Raw genomic sequence first — 15,123 nt, 5'->3', positions numbered from 1 at the left:
AGTTGATACGTTGCTCTGGGGTTGCCATTTCCCATATGTAGTACTTTACATTTGTCAATGTTAAACTTCATTTGCCACCTCTCAGCCCATCTGCTCAACCTTTCCAGATCCTGTTGCAGCAGCATAGTGTCAGTAGTGTCCTTGACAACCCTGCCAACCTTCGTATCGTCTGCAAACTTGGACATTAAGCTTGATATACCATCATCAATATCATTTATAAATACAGAAAACAATAATGGACCCAACACTGAGCCCTGAGGGACTCCACTAATAACATTAGTCCACGATGAGCAGTGTCCATTGATTACCACTCTGTCTTCTCCCCCCCAACCACCCCTTTATCCATAGCAGCAATTTGCCTCCAATGTCACACTGCTCCAATTTGTGTAGCAGTCTTCCATGTGCAACAGTATCAAAAGCATTTCTAAGATCCAAGTATATAATATCAAAGCTATTCCCTGCATCCAGTTCTTTTGTGACTGCATCATAGTATCCAATCAAATTGGTCAGGCAAGACTTCCCCTTAACAAAACCATGCTGTGTCCGAGCTATAACTGAAGTCTTGTCTAAATGATCCTGCAGTGCTTCTTTAACCAGTGCCTCCATTGATTTTCCTGGAACAGAAGTTAAGCTCACAGGTCTATAATTACTTGTGTCCATCTTTGATCCTCCTTTGTGAATTGGGGTCGCATTTGCACATCTCCAGTCCATGGGTACCTCCTCTGAGGCCAAGGAAGCTCTCATAATTATGGCTAAGGGTTTGCTTACTTCCTTTGCTGCTTCCTTTAATATAACTGGATAGATCCCATCCACCCCAGGTGCCTTTCTTGTGTTTATCTTCACCAATTTCTCCTCCACTTTACTCTCAGTTATTACAAGATTCTCTAGCTTACTGCCAGAGTTGAATACACCTCTGGCATTCCCCTCGCTGAATAACTCCTCATGTGTGAATGTCGATGCAAAATATTCATTTAGTTTGTTAGCTACCTGAGCAGGATCATCAACAGTTGACCCATCGATATCAAGTGGACCAATCTGATTCATCCCCTTCCTTCTAGAGTTTACATAAGTAAAGAACTCTTTGCTGTTTTTCTTCGCATCCCTTGCCAAGGATTTCTCGTAATCTGCCTTCGCCTGCCTAACCTCCTTTGTAACTTGGTTACAGATCAACTTGTATCTATTATAGGCTTCTGTGTCACGTGTTAATTTGTATGTATCCCATGCATTTTTCTTCTCTGCCATATGCCTCATTAGTTCATCTGACATCCATTTAGGCCTAAACCTTGAACAATATTTCTTAGTTGGTATGTAAACCCTAGTAGCTTCCAAGATAAGTTCTTTGAATGCTTCCCATTTTGAATTTGCTGTTGGCAACATCATCAGTTGATCCCACTGTATAGAATTTAAATACTGTCTCAGTCCATCATAGTCGCCTTTACGAAAGCAATACCCCTTCCCTTTACCCCTAATGGTAGTTACCTCTTTGAGTAAATCCCACTTTAGAACACTGTGATCACTGCCACCTAGTGGTTCATTTATCTGCAGATTCTTAATGCATGAAGAATCACTACTGATAATTAAATCAACAGTATTACTCCCTCTAGTTGCCTCCCTAACATGCTGATGTAGAAAACAATCATCCAATAAATCCACAAAAGCCTTGCTAGTGTGTGAGTGACCAGCCCCCAAATTCCACTCAATATCTGGGAAATAAAATCCCCCATTATAAGACTCTCTGATTTACTGGCCCACTCTATTTCTCTGTACAGTTTCTTATTATACTCATCAGAATCATTAGGCCTATAGCACACTCCTACTCTCAATTTTGATCTCCCAATGCCTATGTCACACCAAACGACTCAACACTGCACTGTCCAGCGATGTCGACTGGCTTCACTTCCTTGGATTTTATGTGTTTCTTAACTAATAGCATAACCCCTCCTCCCTTCCTATCCTGTCTATCCTTTCTGTAGACATTGTACTCCCCAAATTCCAGTTCTGCATTCCTTATATCTGTGTGACACCACGTCTCTGAAATCCCAACAATATCTGCCTTTGATGTTTTGAGCAATACCTCAAATTCATCAAATTTATTTACTAAACTCCTAGCATTGGTGTACACGCAAGTATACATGCACCTGCTCTTCCTCTTAGCCACCCTAACACAACCCATGTGTTTACTTGTACCCCCATGATTCCCAGCGGTCTCTGAAATATCCTGCATCTTATTTTCCAGTCTGCTGCTCATTCCAATAGAAGCAATGCAAGAATCAATTTCTTATTCACTCTCTTAAGAGAGGATCACTCTCTTAACTTTATTTAGAAAGTGTTAATCAATAACTATCAGAAATATTGTTATTGATTACTATTTTCCAAAGGTAAACTTTACTGAGATTCTTTTTATACCTAAATATAGGTAAATATAGTAAAAACGTTTTTGGCATCCTTCCATCTTAATGTAACTTTATTCCAAAAACTGAATTAAGTTTTTCTGAAGACATCTTGATTTGATAATTTTTATATACAACTTATATATCTTTTCCTTTCAAGCAGCTGCTATGATCTCATAAACAGCAATTTATTTTTATGCTCAAAAATTTGATATAATTCCACACAACCAAAGTGAAATTTCACAACTGTATTTAAACATAGATTTTTCCAGCTGTACACATACTGGGAATTTTCTTTTTCTTCACTCTCAAAAGTTTTAAAGTCAGTTCATATAAGCACTATATGACCACCTTATATTTCATTGGCAAGAGCAGTTCACTCAAATTATGAAGGTTACTGAATAAACAATAATGCTACAAAGACTAAAAGAAGAGGAAAAAATCACCTTTTTTTTGCTGTGTACCTATTGAAGCAGTTAATATCCCATGATATGGATATTACATGTATGTTATTAAGTGTATGTTAAGTAAGTATGAGGAGATTCAAAAAATGATTTGTGTTCAACCAGAAGTAGTTGTGATAGAAGGTTAAAAAGAACACCATGCGTTACACTTTTTCAACACAGCCACCACACAAAATGACACAATGTTGACACCTCTCTGTAGACTTGCACAGACCAGTTTTGTAGAAGTCCTCAACCAATGAGGTGATTTCTGCTGGCAAGAGTCATGGTTTGAAGGAAGTCAGAGGACTCTTGCCAGCAGAAATCACCTCATTGTTAGCAAATGATGAGGAATCATCCTTGGATTTTTTCATCTTTCCTGCCCTGAAGTCCTTTGGGCAGAAATCCTATGGTACAAGGTCTGGGGAATAAACAGGATGAGGCAATATTTCAGACCGATATTCTTGGGCACACCTCACTGCATCTTGCGAGGAATGCGCAGAGGCATTATTGTGGAGCAGGTACACCTTTTGACAGCTTTCCCCATCTTTTTTCTTTTATAGCAGCACATAGTTTTACGAGGAAGTTGGAATAATACTTCCCTGTCACATTACACCCCTTTTGAAGGTAATCTGTTAGTATTACACTATGGTGATCCCAAAAAAACTGACAGCATCACATTATCAGCATTTGGTTTCACCTTTGTCTTTTGGGGGGGGGGGTGATTTGGCATGCTTCTGTTGTTTTGAAATTTGTTTAGTTTCTGGATCATAGTGATGGATATAAGTTTCATCCATGGTGACTATGTGTGAAAAAGCTCTTCCTTTTCTTGATACACGGACAACATTTCATGTGCACATTGCACGCTTTCCTTCTTCTGGTAAGGGGGTCAGAAGTTTGGGAGCCAATCAAACAGACACCTCTCCCATATGCATTTGTTGATGGATGATGTTCTCCACAGACCCTACACCACTTTGGAGCTCTGCAGCTAGTTCTTTGGTGCTAATACAGCAATCTTTGGATTAAAGCCTCAATTTTTGCAATGCTGCCTTCTGTTACAGCAGTTGCTGGCCGTCCTGAAATTTCTTCATCATGCACTTTGAGGTTCTTTCACATTTAATTTGTGCAGCAACATTGTAACCTGGGTAGTCTTCTCCATAAACAGCAACCATTTCTTCGTGAATTGTTTTGGGTGTTTCCCTTGCAAAAAGAGGAATTGAATCACTGACATGTATTCCACTTTATCCATTCTGAGACTTTGCTTCATTTGGTACTGCAAACTAAAAAAATGAATTGTCAGATCAAAACCAAAATTTGTGGTTGCTGTAGAGATTTCAAGGTATCAAAAAAAAAAATTATTACAGCTACTGGGTGAATACAATTTTTTTTTTTTACATATGTTCTTTTCTTGTTATTCGGATACTTCAACACCATTTAAGTTGAAACTGTATTTTGGTCCCTTAAACTAGGAGTTAATTTATTAATTGCATGTAGAAATTGTTGTTTATATTCTGTTCTGCTAATCTTCAGTTTAATCTTTGTTACAAGGATTTTTGTTTTTATTATTTATTTCATGAGCATATTATAACCCTCAGTAGGAATGCTGGTGTATTATCTAACCCAAAAAAAAATTAAAAGTCTATAAGAATTAAGTCAGTCTGAAATTTAATATTCCTTTAGTGTGGGTGTTAATTTTCATTCTGCATAATTAATTATTTTTTAATTGGTGAAGTAGAGCCAAAATTACAGGACTGTTTTTACTAAAGTTGTTTGTTCTTATTATCCAGTATAATGTCAGAATATATAAATATAAATTGTACCATTAAACTGTTTCTTGCATTTTATTTAAAATAAAATTAAATGATATAATGTACACCATGCATCTGCTAGGGAGTGAAATTTTACATACCCCAAAATCTTTTTCATTCCATACACGTCTTCAAAGTCTGGTTAAAAGTACAGTAATACCCCGAAGTTACGCGATAGGTGGGTCCGACGAAAATCACTTAAGTCGAAATCAAGTAAGTCGGGGTACAACTTTGCATATAAATACATATAAATTTTGTTTAATTGGGACCAAGGACTAACAAAAACACTAGTTTAGAAGAAAAATATTTAATAAAATTGCAGTTCTTTATACATATTAATACAAAATATGTATTAAAAAAATTAGATAGTATGAATCAGAGCTGTAATACTCAATATGTTCTACGTTGATAATAATAATATTAGTAAAATAATAAGAGGAGTTTACCTCAATATATTGAGGTAAACTCCTCTTATTATTTTACTAGTATTAAAAAAATAAATGAGTTACATAAAAATGTTATTTCAATGTCGATGGCTTCATAAAATCTAACAAATTTGTCTGACGATACAGCGCCTTCTTTTTTTCACGCAGAATTTCTTCGTAGCAAGCTAATAATTTTTTTATTCCTTGCTTTGTAGCTATAATGCGTTCTTTGTTGGAGTCTATGTTTTCTAAAATTTTTAAGCCTTTTTCAATTGAGCTGAGACCTTTGGTGAAGCTTGCAATTGTCATGTGCTTTTCTGGTGGAACTGGGTCTGAAGTATCGGATACTTCAGTGACGTTTTGCTCACGCATCTCTATGAGCTCATTTATTGTCAGCTCGTTGACATCATCACCATTGACTTCCAAATCTAATTGCCTGGCAAGATTAACAACTTCTTCTATCACATGAGTGACATGATCAGTTTCTGGCGTTGTTTTCGTCTCGTTTTAAAAAAAAAAAATGGACAAAGTTTCTTCCAGACACCATTCAATGCTTTTTTGTGAATTTCATCCCAAGATTCTTCAATTATTCTTGCAGCATCTAAAACATTGAATTGTTTCCAAAAGTCTTTAACAGCTATCTCACTATTTTGTCTCATAGCTTCATTCAGACATGCAAACGAACGCCTCGTGTAGTAAGCCTTGAATGTTTTGATGACTCCCTGGTCCATCGGTTGAAGCAAGCTGGTTGTGTTTGGAGGCAAAAACACAACTTTCACATGTGGGTCGAAATTAATTAGGGTGACAGGAGGGTGACCGGGTGCATTGTCAATAAGCATCACTTTAAATGGAATCTGTTTAGACTTGCAATAACGTTCGACTTTGGGTATGAAGTGGTGACCAAACCAGTCCTCAAAAATGGAAGCTGTCACCCAAGCTTTATGATTTGACTTCCAAATCACTGGTAAGCTAATTTTAGATATACACCAAACGAAAAAATCAAGAACCGCGTAACTCCGAGTTCGCTCGGGGTATTACTGTAGTTAAAATTAGTGGTAAGAATATGATACAGTATATTAATTTTAATTTTTTTTTTTTACTCCTTGATAATTAAGAATGATAATTAAGAATATCAATAACCTGAAGTATCAAAGGCAAATCACCTGAACATTAATAAGCAGTTTAAAAAAATTACTTAAGTTTAATTTCAGAATAATAAAAATTTTTATTTTTTACTGAAGATATGAGTTGCAGGGAATTAAACAAGAGATAATGTCTATGGCGGAAAAGTATTCAGCAAAATGTGTGGAAAGTGCTGTCTTAGCAGAGAGGCTGGAAACAATTAGTCACCAGTTGAAGGAATCCAATTCTCAGGTATGTCATACTGTTTTTTGGGATGAAAAGTGTTATTATCCCTAAAATTAATTAATGGAAATTGTGAAGAATTAAGAGTACTTCCCCCACCATAAAGTCAAAATCTGCCTTTGTTTCTTGCTAGGAGTAATTAGATACTGGTCAGATGTTTCACGGTACTTTCCATTTCCCCCATTGCTGTCTCTACAGTAATGTCGTCTGACATACATACGAACCTCAGTAGTAATGTCACCTCATATACATAAGAACCCCAGCAATAATATCAACCGACACGCTCAGCAGTAACTTCATACATACACTGTAGTTATTCCTAAACAGATTTTAACTCTGCTCCAATTCCTCATAATTTCAGTTCTATTTATCTGCACGCCATGCCACCAAAGGAACAACCTTAAAAATAAATACATTTGTATTTAAGCCATATCCAATTAAAATTAAATGTATAAAAGATTGGATGCTTCACTCAGATCCATAAATAGTTTCACCTTCATCTGGCTTTTGGTCATTCAAATAAAATTTTTACAAGCACAGATGAAAAAAAGTAATTCTTAGCTATATCAAGCATTTTTCCTTCACTGTCCGGCTCTGTTTGTATGGAGGTACAAGAGATACATGGCACCTTGGTGATAGATCATGTAATCTTTGTTTATTTGTGTTTATTTAATTTTCAACTACAAGGGCAGTGTGCTGTAACTTCTCTTATAAGTGTTGCTGTAACTTCTCTTATAAGGCTGAGTGCAGGTGCATAGTCGTAATAGTAATAGAGGCATGTGATGCAAGAAAGCAAGCATATGAACTTATGTAGCATCAGCCAAAATAAAAAAAAAATTCATACAACCATTCCCTCTAAAGGTTTCTCCAGTTCCTCCTTGAATTTATTTAAGCTATCAACTTCCACAGTGACAGATGGAAGTTTGTTCCAGCAATTAAACACCTGCTGGCTAAAAGCAAATTTCCGCACATCTATTCTACAACTGTCTTTCCTCAATTTGAATTTATGTCCCCTTAGGTTCAAAATCTGAGCCAAGTGGAAGAATCCCATCAGAATTCAGTATGCTCAACCCATTCAAGGCCTTATACACCTCAATCAGATCACCTTGCAGGTGCCTAGTCTCCAGCTGCTGCAATTTGCAGAACTTAAGCCTCTCTTGGTAAGCGGATCCCTTCATTCCCCTCACCAATCTTGTTGCACTTCTCTGTACATGCTCAAACAAATCTACATCCTTCCTAAAATGAGGCCTCCAGACCTTTATGCAGTACTCAAGGCATGACCTGACCATTGCCTTATACAAAGGGATAATAACCTCCTTCTCCCTGCTAGCAATATTCCTGTATATCATTGACAAAACTCCATGACCTGCTCAGACATGTCTGCATTGCTCGGAAAACTTCATATCTCACTGCACAATTACTCCCAGGTCTTTTTCATTTTCTACCAACCTAAGTAGTACCACACGGTTGGTACGTTCCTCTGGGGTTACTTCTACCCATATGCAGTACTTTGCATTTGTCAATGTTAAACTTCAGTTGTCACTTCTCAGCCCATCTGCCCAAATTTTCTAGATCCTGTTGCAGTAGTGCACTGCCATTACTGTCATTAACAACCCTGCCAACCTTTGTATCATCTGCAAACTTGGACACTAAGCTTGATATATACCTTCATCAATATCATTGATAAATATACAAAACAACGGTGAGCCAAACACTGAACCCTATGGGGCTCCACTAATAACATTAGTCCATGAACAGCAGATATCCATTTATTACCACCTTCTGTCTTCTCCCACTGAACCACCCTTTTATACATTGTAGCAACTTACCCTGAAATAGCAACTTCTTCTCCAATTTGTACAGTAGACTTCTATGTGCAACACTGTCAAAAGCTTTCCTGAAATCCAAGTATATGATATTAAAATTATTTTTTGCATCCAGTTCCTTTGTAACCACATCATAGTATCCAATTAAATTTGTCTTTCTTTCATCTCTCAAAGAACTGCATTTTTACGAGCCAGTATCATTGAGAGATACAATTATGTTATCATTAGCCATACTAATGAGGAAAGCCACATATATAAAATTTGTTTCCCTAATTTATCATAAAAGCAAAAAAAAAAAAGTGTATCTTGAAGGATCCCTTCCTCCATAATGTTTTAACTAAAGCTGAAAACAACTTGCAATAACTTTTGTCAAAAAAGCATTAATCTGTTTTTCAATAGTTTGCTTAACTGAAAATAAGGAAGATTTTTTTTTTCTTCTCAATGAAAATTTAGAGAGAATTAAGATTGGATTTTCATCTTCGATACAACATTGGCAGTGTTTAAAAAATTATGTTTCAACTCCACTTCCCCTTTCTGATAATAAATGGGGAATATACACTGATGGCCCAAAACATTAGGACCACCTACCTAATATGATGTTGGTCCTCCACATGCAGCCAAAACAGCTCATACCCAGCCAGGCATGGATGCTACAAAATTCTAAAAATGTCTGGTTGTATCTGATACCAACACATAACCAGCAGATCCTTTAACTCCTGTAAGGTCCGTGGTTGAGATGCCACCGATCCGAGTTGCTGTTCCAACACAAACCACAGATGCTCGATGGGATTGATGTCTGCAGAATTTGGAGGCCAGGAAAATACCTGGAATTTTTCCTCATGTTCCGCGAACCAGTCTCAAACAATCCGGGTGGTGTGGCATGGTGCATTATCCTGCTGAAAGACTGCACCACCAGAGGGGGAAGACTGTTGCCATGAAAGGGTTACGTGGTCAGCAATAATGTTTGGGTAGGTGGTAGACGTCAGAGTCCCTGGCACATGGATGACTGGACCCAGGGTATCCCAGTAGCCTTGTTTTCATCCCAACACTTCCCCAGGTAAAAGACGCACATGTACCTGGCCGTCCACATGGTGCAATAGGAAACGCGATTCATCGGACTGGGTGACTTTCTTCCATTCACTCAAGGTTCAGTTTCGATGCTCGCATGCCCATTGTAGGCACCATCGCCGGTGAACCGTGGTTAGCATGGGCACTCAGAGCAGCCCCATTTTCAGCAGGGTTCGATGTGCTGTGTGTTGTGACACATTACTCCCGTCACCAGCATTCCAATTATCGGCCAGTTGCACCACAGTCGCCCTTCTGTTGCCACGTACCATCCGGGAGAGCCTTCGCTCACCTCAAGCATCAATGAGCCATGGTCATCCAACACCTCGCTGGTTGTTTGTGAGTTTTCCCTCATCAGACCAATATCGGTAGGTACTAACCACAGCTAACCGTGAGCCCCGCCCACCAGCTCTGCAGTTTCGGATATGCTCTGACCCAGTCGTCCGGCCATTATAATTTGGCCATTGTCAAACTTTCTCTTAAGTCCACTGCCTTTCCCATCTGAAGAACAAGAGTAACACTGATTAACGGAGCTCAGTATCAGGTGTTTTTTTTACCATGTCCCGACCCGTGCACACATTGCAGTTCACCTGCAGTTGCTTTGATTTGGACATAACTACTCGCTGGTCATAATTATTTGGCTCATCTTCCTACCAAGAATTTGTGATGTTTTTTAAGTCATCAGTAAGCACAAATTTCAATGTAAGTACTACACTCTTTCTAGTTGCTCTTATTCCTTTGAGTCAGCTACAAAAATTAATTTTCTTAAGTTTTAGAATTTTGCAAGGGCTGTTCAAAAAAAAGTACCCATGTAGGTAACTTATTTCAGTAATATATAACTCGCTGGCAAAAATAAATCTTCCTGCAATCTAGTCTAATCATCTCCCCCTGTAACTTGAATTTATAGCCCCTAGTTCTAGAATCATTTATAACTGTGCAAATTTCATGCTCATTCATTTTACTTATAATTAAAATGCCTTAATACCTCAATTAAGTCTCCTCTAAGGTGCCTAGTTTACAAGCTCTGCAATATTCGAAGGCTTTCCTCATATAGATGCCCTTTTGCTAATCTCACTGTGCGAGTTACCAGTCTTTGTTATCATGGTTAAGCACGATTAACAATATCCATTACTGTTTCTTTGAAAATAGTTAAAAATAGTCATAGTTGTACTATTTATGAAATGGTTTGCCCAGAAATGAAAGAAAGGGGTTTTTTTTTTTTTTAAATATTATATTACATTTATCAACAATATTTAACTTCTGTGCAGAATGAGTTAATCTTTGCTGCAAGTAAAAAAAAAAAAAAAATATGAGAGCATCCTTGAACCCATATTGGACTCAGGGAAGGCCCCCCACGGACTGGAGATTTCAAAAGTATCCGCAATTCACACAGGGGAATCAAAGAATGACATGAATAATTTACAGACCCGTTAGTTCAACTTCTGTTTCTGTGAAAATAATGGAGTCACTCGTTAAAGAAGCACTACAGGATCATCTAGACAAGACTGCAGCAATAATTGAAACACAGTATGGGTTTATTAATGGGAAGTCTTATCTGACCAGTCTGATTGGATACACTATGTTGTGATCACAAAGGAACTGGATGCAAAATATAATTTTGATATAAACTTGGATTTCAGGAAAGCTTTTGCTACTGTTGTACATGGAAGGCTACTGTACAAATTGGAGCAGTATGATATTAAGGGCAAGTTGCTACAATGGATAAAAAGATAGTTGAGTGGGAGAAGACAGAGAATGGTAATCAATGGACACTGCACTTCATGGAATAATGTCATTAGTGGAGTGTCCCATGGCTTGGTGTTAGGCACATTGTTGTTTTGTATATTTATCAGTAATATTGATGAAGGTATATCAGGCTTAATGTCGAAGTTTGCAGATGATACAAAGCTTGGCAGGGCTTTTAGAAAAATCAGGAAAAGTTGGGCAGATGGGTTGAGAAGTGGCAACTGGAGTTTAACATTGACAAATGCAAAGTACTGCATATGGGTAGCAGTAATCCCAGAGAAATGTACCAAACTGTGGTACCAATGCAGGGTAGTGGAGAACGAAAAAGACTTGGAGATAATTGTGCAGTCAAATATGAAGTTTTCTGAGCAGTTCAGACTGCCAGGGCAACTCATGGGGTCTTGTCAATGATATACAGGAATTTTGCTAGCATGGATAAGGTGGTGATTATCCCCTTGTATAAGGCAATGATCAGGGCATACCTTGAGTACTACGTACAGGTCTGGAGGCCTCATTTTAGGAAGGATGTACAGTTGCTATGAGAGAAGGGCGACAAGATTGATGAGAGGAACAAACAGAAGGGCTGCCCACCAAGAAAGACTGAAGTTCTGAAAGTTGCAGCATCTGGATACTAGGCACCTGCAAGGTGATCTGATTGATGAAATAGTTTGAGCAGGCTCAGTTATGATAGTATTCTTCCTCTTGCTTAGATTACACACCTTTCATTAGATCGCACTGTCTGTTGGTCTCTTTCCCTTCGTCATTGTAATAAGTAAATAGGAATGAAGAGAAGATTCTGAAAATTTATTTATGTTTTTTATATGATTGAAGATTTCAGTATAGGGGAACTCATTTTACCATAATACCGTAATGTTAAAACCCACAAAATTCCAGTTATCGGGATTATCGCAAATGCAATAAAATCGAGTTACTACCCATTTATAATAGATTGAGCTAACAGAAATGCCCAATAAACCTGAAAGTGCAACTTGTTTTTGTTTTATGGTAGTGACCTCCAGAAATGTGTTTTATAAAAATATCACAAAGGCATTCAAAATTGATTTTTATAATGGAAGATATGATAACAGTGAAAGTGTAGTGCAATTTCCATTATAAAAATTACCTTTCAGAGAGATAAATAGCTTAGTTATATAGCAAAATTTTCAACTTCTGAATGAATTACCAAAAAAAAAAAAACAATGTGTTATTGGGTTCACATTACGATATTTTCACGATACTTCCATTTATTCCTACATGATGCAAAATGCGTTTTCATGATTTTTTTAGTTTGCACGAGCCAGCAAAAACTTGATGTAAAATCAAATTTCCGTAAGCCGGGAAATGCCTGTATATTATATATATATATATATTTTTTTATTATTATTCTTTTTATTTTTTTCTCCCACACACCAAGAGGGATGCAATGGTGTGTTGTGTAATGTAAATACTAATGCTTAATAATTAAACTAAATAAGAAACAATATAAAAGATTAAAACTAGAGTTAATGTGTACTTAACTAACAATTATGGTTTGTGTTCTTTTTTCTCACACACTTACACTCTTATTCATTCTTCTGGCTTTCATTTCATTTGTTCGACTCTGTCTTTCTGCACTGCACTCTGCACACCTCAACTTATTGTTATTCTTCAGTTGTGGTGCAGGCCTAGCCGCAAGTTTTTTGCAGGCCAGGGGAGAATGCAGTGATATAAAGTAATGTACGTGCACTATAGCCACAGCAGCTTGTGTGCCATTAAACATCCATACCACACACACATACACATAAAGTAATGTAAGTTATTATTAATTTTATATTCTTTCAGCCAATTACATTGACCCTTCCACTTATTCACTCTCTTTCCCTCATACTGGATCACTCACCAAAACTGACATTTATTCATTTATTTCTAATTCACTCAGTGCCCAGCCTATTCATTCTACATTGCATCCCCTTGCTACTAGCTTACTAATATTTTTCAGCTATTCTGCTTTCCGGCTGATTGTACATCTCCCTCCCCCACATGATTACTTATTTAGTGTAGGCCCCTAGGTCTCCCCTACACATGGCAGGGTAGTCCTGGAGGGGGATACCCAGGTCAATCCAGTTTTGTCATGTCAGGGTACAGAATACCGCTGTCCCAACAAAATTTAAGTTAGACTTTTTTTTTTCATTGGGAGATGTGGGCAATTTTAACAATTGATTATCGCTTAATTGGTGTGGGGCTGTTGTAGTGTGACATGAATATTTCTGAGCTTTGCAGACAGGTTGTTAGAACAGCTATGGAGTTCTTTCAGTGATATACAGGAGAACTTTTCCTTCAGAGACAAGGAAGTGATTATCCTATTGTATAAAGCAAGAGTGAAGCTACATCTTAAGTACTGTATATAGGTCTGGAAGCCTTATTTTAAGAAGATGTGAATCTGTTGGAATGAGCAGCAAAATTAATTAGGGATAAAAAAAGGGTGCACTACCATATAAGGCTTTATTAATCAAATTACAGCACTTGAAAACACATGCAAAAGTGCATAAAGCTTTAAATGGATTGAGTTAACTAAATGCTGATGGCATCTCAGATAATACACATAAAGGGTAATAAATTTAAGTTGAAAACAAATGGCTGTGTGGTGGGGGAGAGAGAGAGAGAGATTGAGATGTGAAAAATTTGCTTTCACTCATAGTGATTGTGTTGGAACAAACTTATATATTCTGTAGATTGTAAAGAGCTTTGTTTTTTGAGCAGTCAGTGACATAGATTTAGGTGATAGTATGGACAGTTGTGAAACTGTGGACATGGATAGTTTGAATAAGTTTAAGAAATACAAAATTTATAATTAGATAAATTGTTAGAAGGGATGGACAGATAAGTTGGGTAAGGTTTTTTTTTCCTTTTTTGGCGCATGCTTGAAAGGATGTTTCCTTGCAGCATTTGCCACAACTAATACTAAAAAAAAAAAAAAAAAAAAAAAGTCTGAACTGTCTATACTAATGGTTAATAAATTAATGATTTCAACTACCATTGGTATATAGATATGGATGTAAGGTCCTGCATCTGGAGAATAATAGCCAGACAACTTATAGACTGTAAAGAGTTGCTTTTTTTAAGCAGTCAGTGACAAGGATTTGGGGTGATAGTATGGGCAATTGTGAAACTATCCTTACAGTACAAAGAAGTGCCCATGAAAGCATATTACCTGATAAATGATTTGCCAGTCCTCTGCATGTTAAGAAAAGATGTTATGGTTCTATTATATAACTAAGTTGTGTAACTAAACTTGATGTTGTATTTGGGGTCTGGAAGCCACACCTGTAAAGGAAATTTGACTTCTCCAAGTCAAGAAAAGGCCACCTAGACTTTTAAAGGGAAAAAAGGATAGTCCTATGAGGAAGTTCTAAAAAGCTGTATTTTTTTTTTGCAGAAATTGTAAACTAGACACATGGAAGAGGAATCTAATCAGGGTGGATAATAGATATAAATTGTAGTGAAGTACCAACTGGATATTGGCATAAATTAATTGTTAAGGGTCAGTAACTTATAATAATTGGGAAAGTTCAAAGAGAAATAGTTTGAAATTGCAAATGCTATGGACATAGAACTGAATTGTGATTGTGTTGGGATTCGTACAATGCCTCCAAACTGCTATGTTACAATAGCAGTTTGCAGGCACTTCCAAGTTGCACAAATGGGAATGTGGTAAAAAAACATTTTACTGTTTATCAAAAACCAACCTTTAAATACAAGCTAACTGAGTAAGATCCTCACAGTTCATAGGAGTGAAGCCATTGTTGTTGGAAAATCACAAGCAAGAATTTTTTTTTTTTTTTTTTTTTTCAATATTTCAAATATTCTTTCTCCATTTATTAAAAATATGGAATCATTACCAGATATTTATCCTTTTTCTTTAGGTAATAGAGCTGATGGCAAAAAATAGTCAGCTGCAAGCTCGCTTAGCTTCTGATCCTGCTCAGAAACAAGAAGAGCATTGCAGTTAATCCCTCCATGCTGCACTATCACAAGCATCTAAGGTATGCAATTGCAATTCTTTATACAATTTATTC

The 15,123-nt window shown here is 37.0% G+C and overlaps 1 protein-coding gene across 1 annotated transcript in view; it reads left to right on the top strand.

Moving 5' to 3' along the window:
• Nucleotides 1-15,123, top strand: part of LOC150076491 (uncharacterized) — a 392,042-nt gene that overhangs the window by 374,844 nt on the left and 2,075 nt on the right. Inside the window, exons 18-19 of the mRNA XM_090387905.1 lie at nt 6,308-6,440; nt 14,971-15,090. Of these exons, the coding sequence (XP_090244031.1) occupies nt 6,308-6,440; nt 14,971-15,057 (220 nt within the window). The 3' untranslated portion in view covers nt 15,058-15,090. The remainder of the gene's footprint in view (nt 1-6,307; nt 6,441-14,970; nt 15,091-15,123) is intronic.

Source organism: Mastigoproctus giganteus, chromosome 13, assembly GCF_048544385.1.
Source record: "Mastigoproctus giganteus isolate SK-2022 chromosome 13, ASM4854438v1, whole genome shotgun sequence".
Classification (NCBI taxonomy): domain Eukaryota; kingdom Metazoa; phylum Arthropoda; class Arachnida; order Uropygi; family Thelyphonidae; genus Mastigoproctus; species Mastigoproctus giganteus.
Note: the sequence above shows the minus strand (reverse complement) of the source record. Positions and strands in the feature narration are given on the sequence as shown.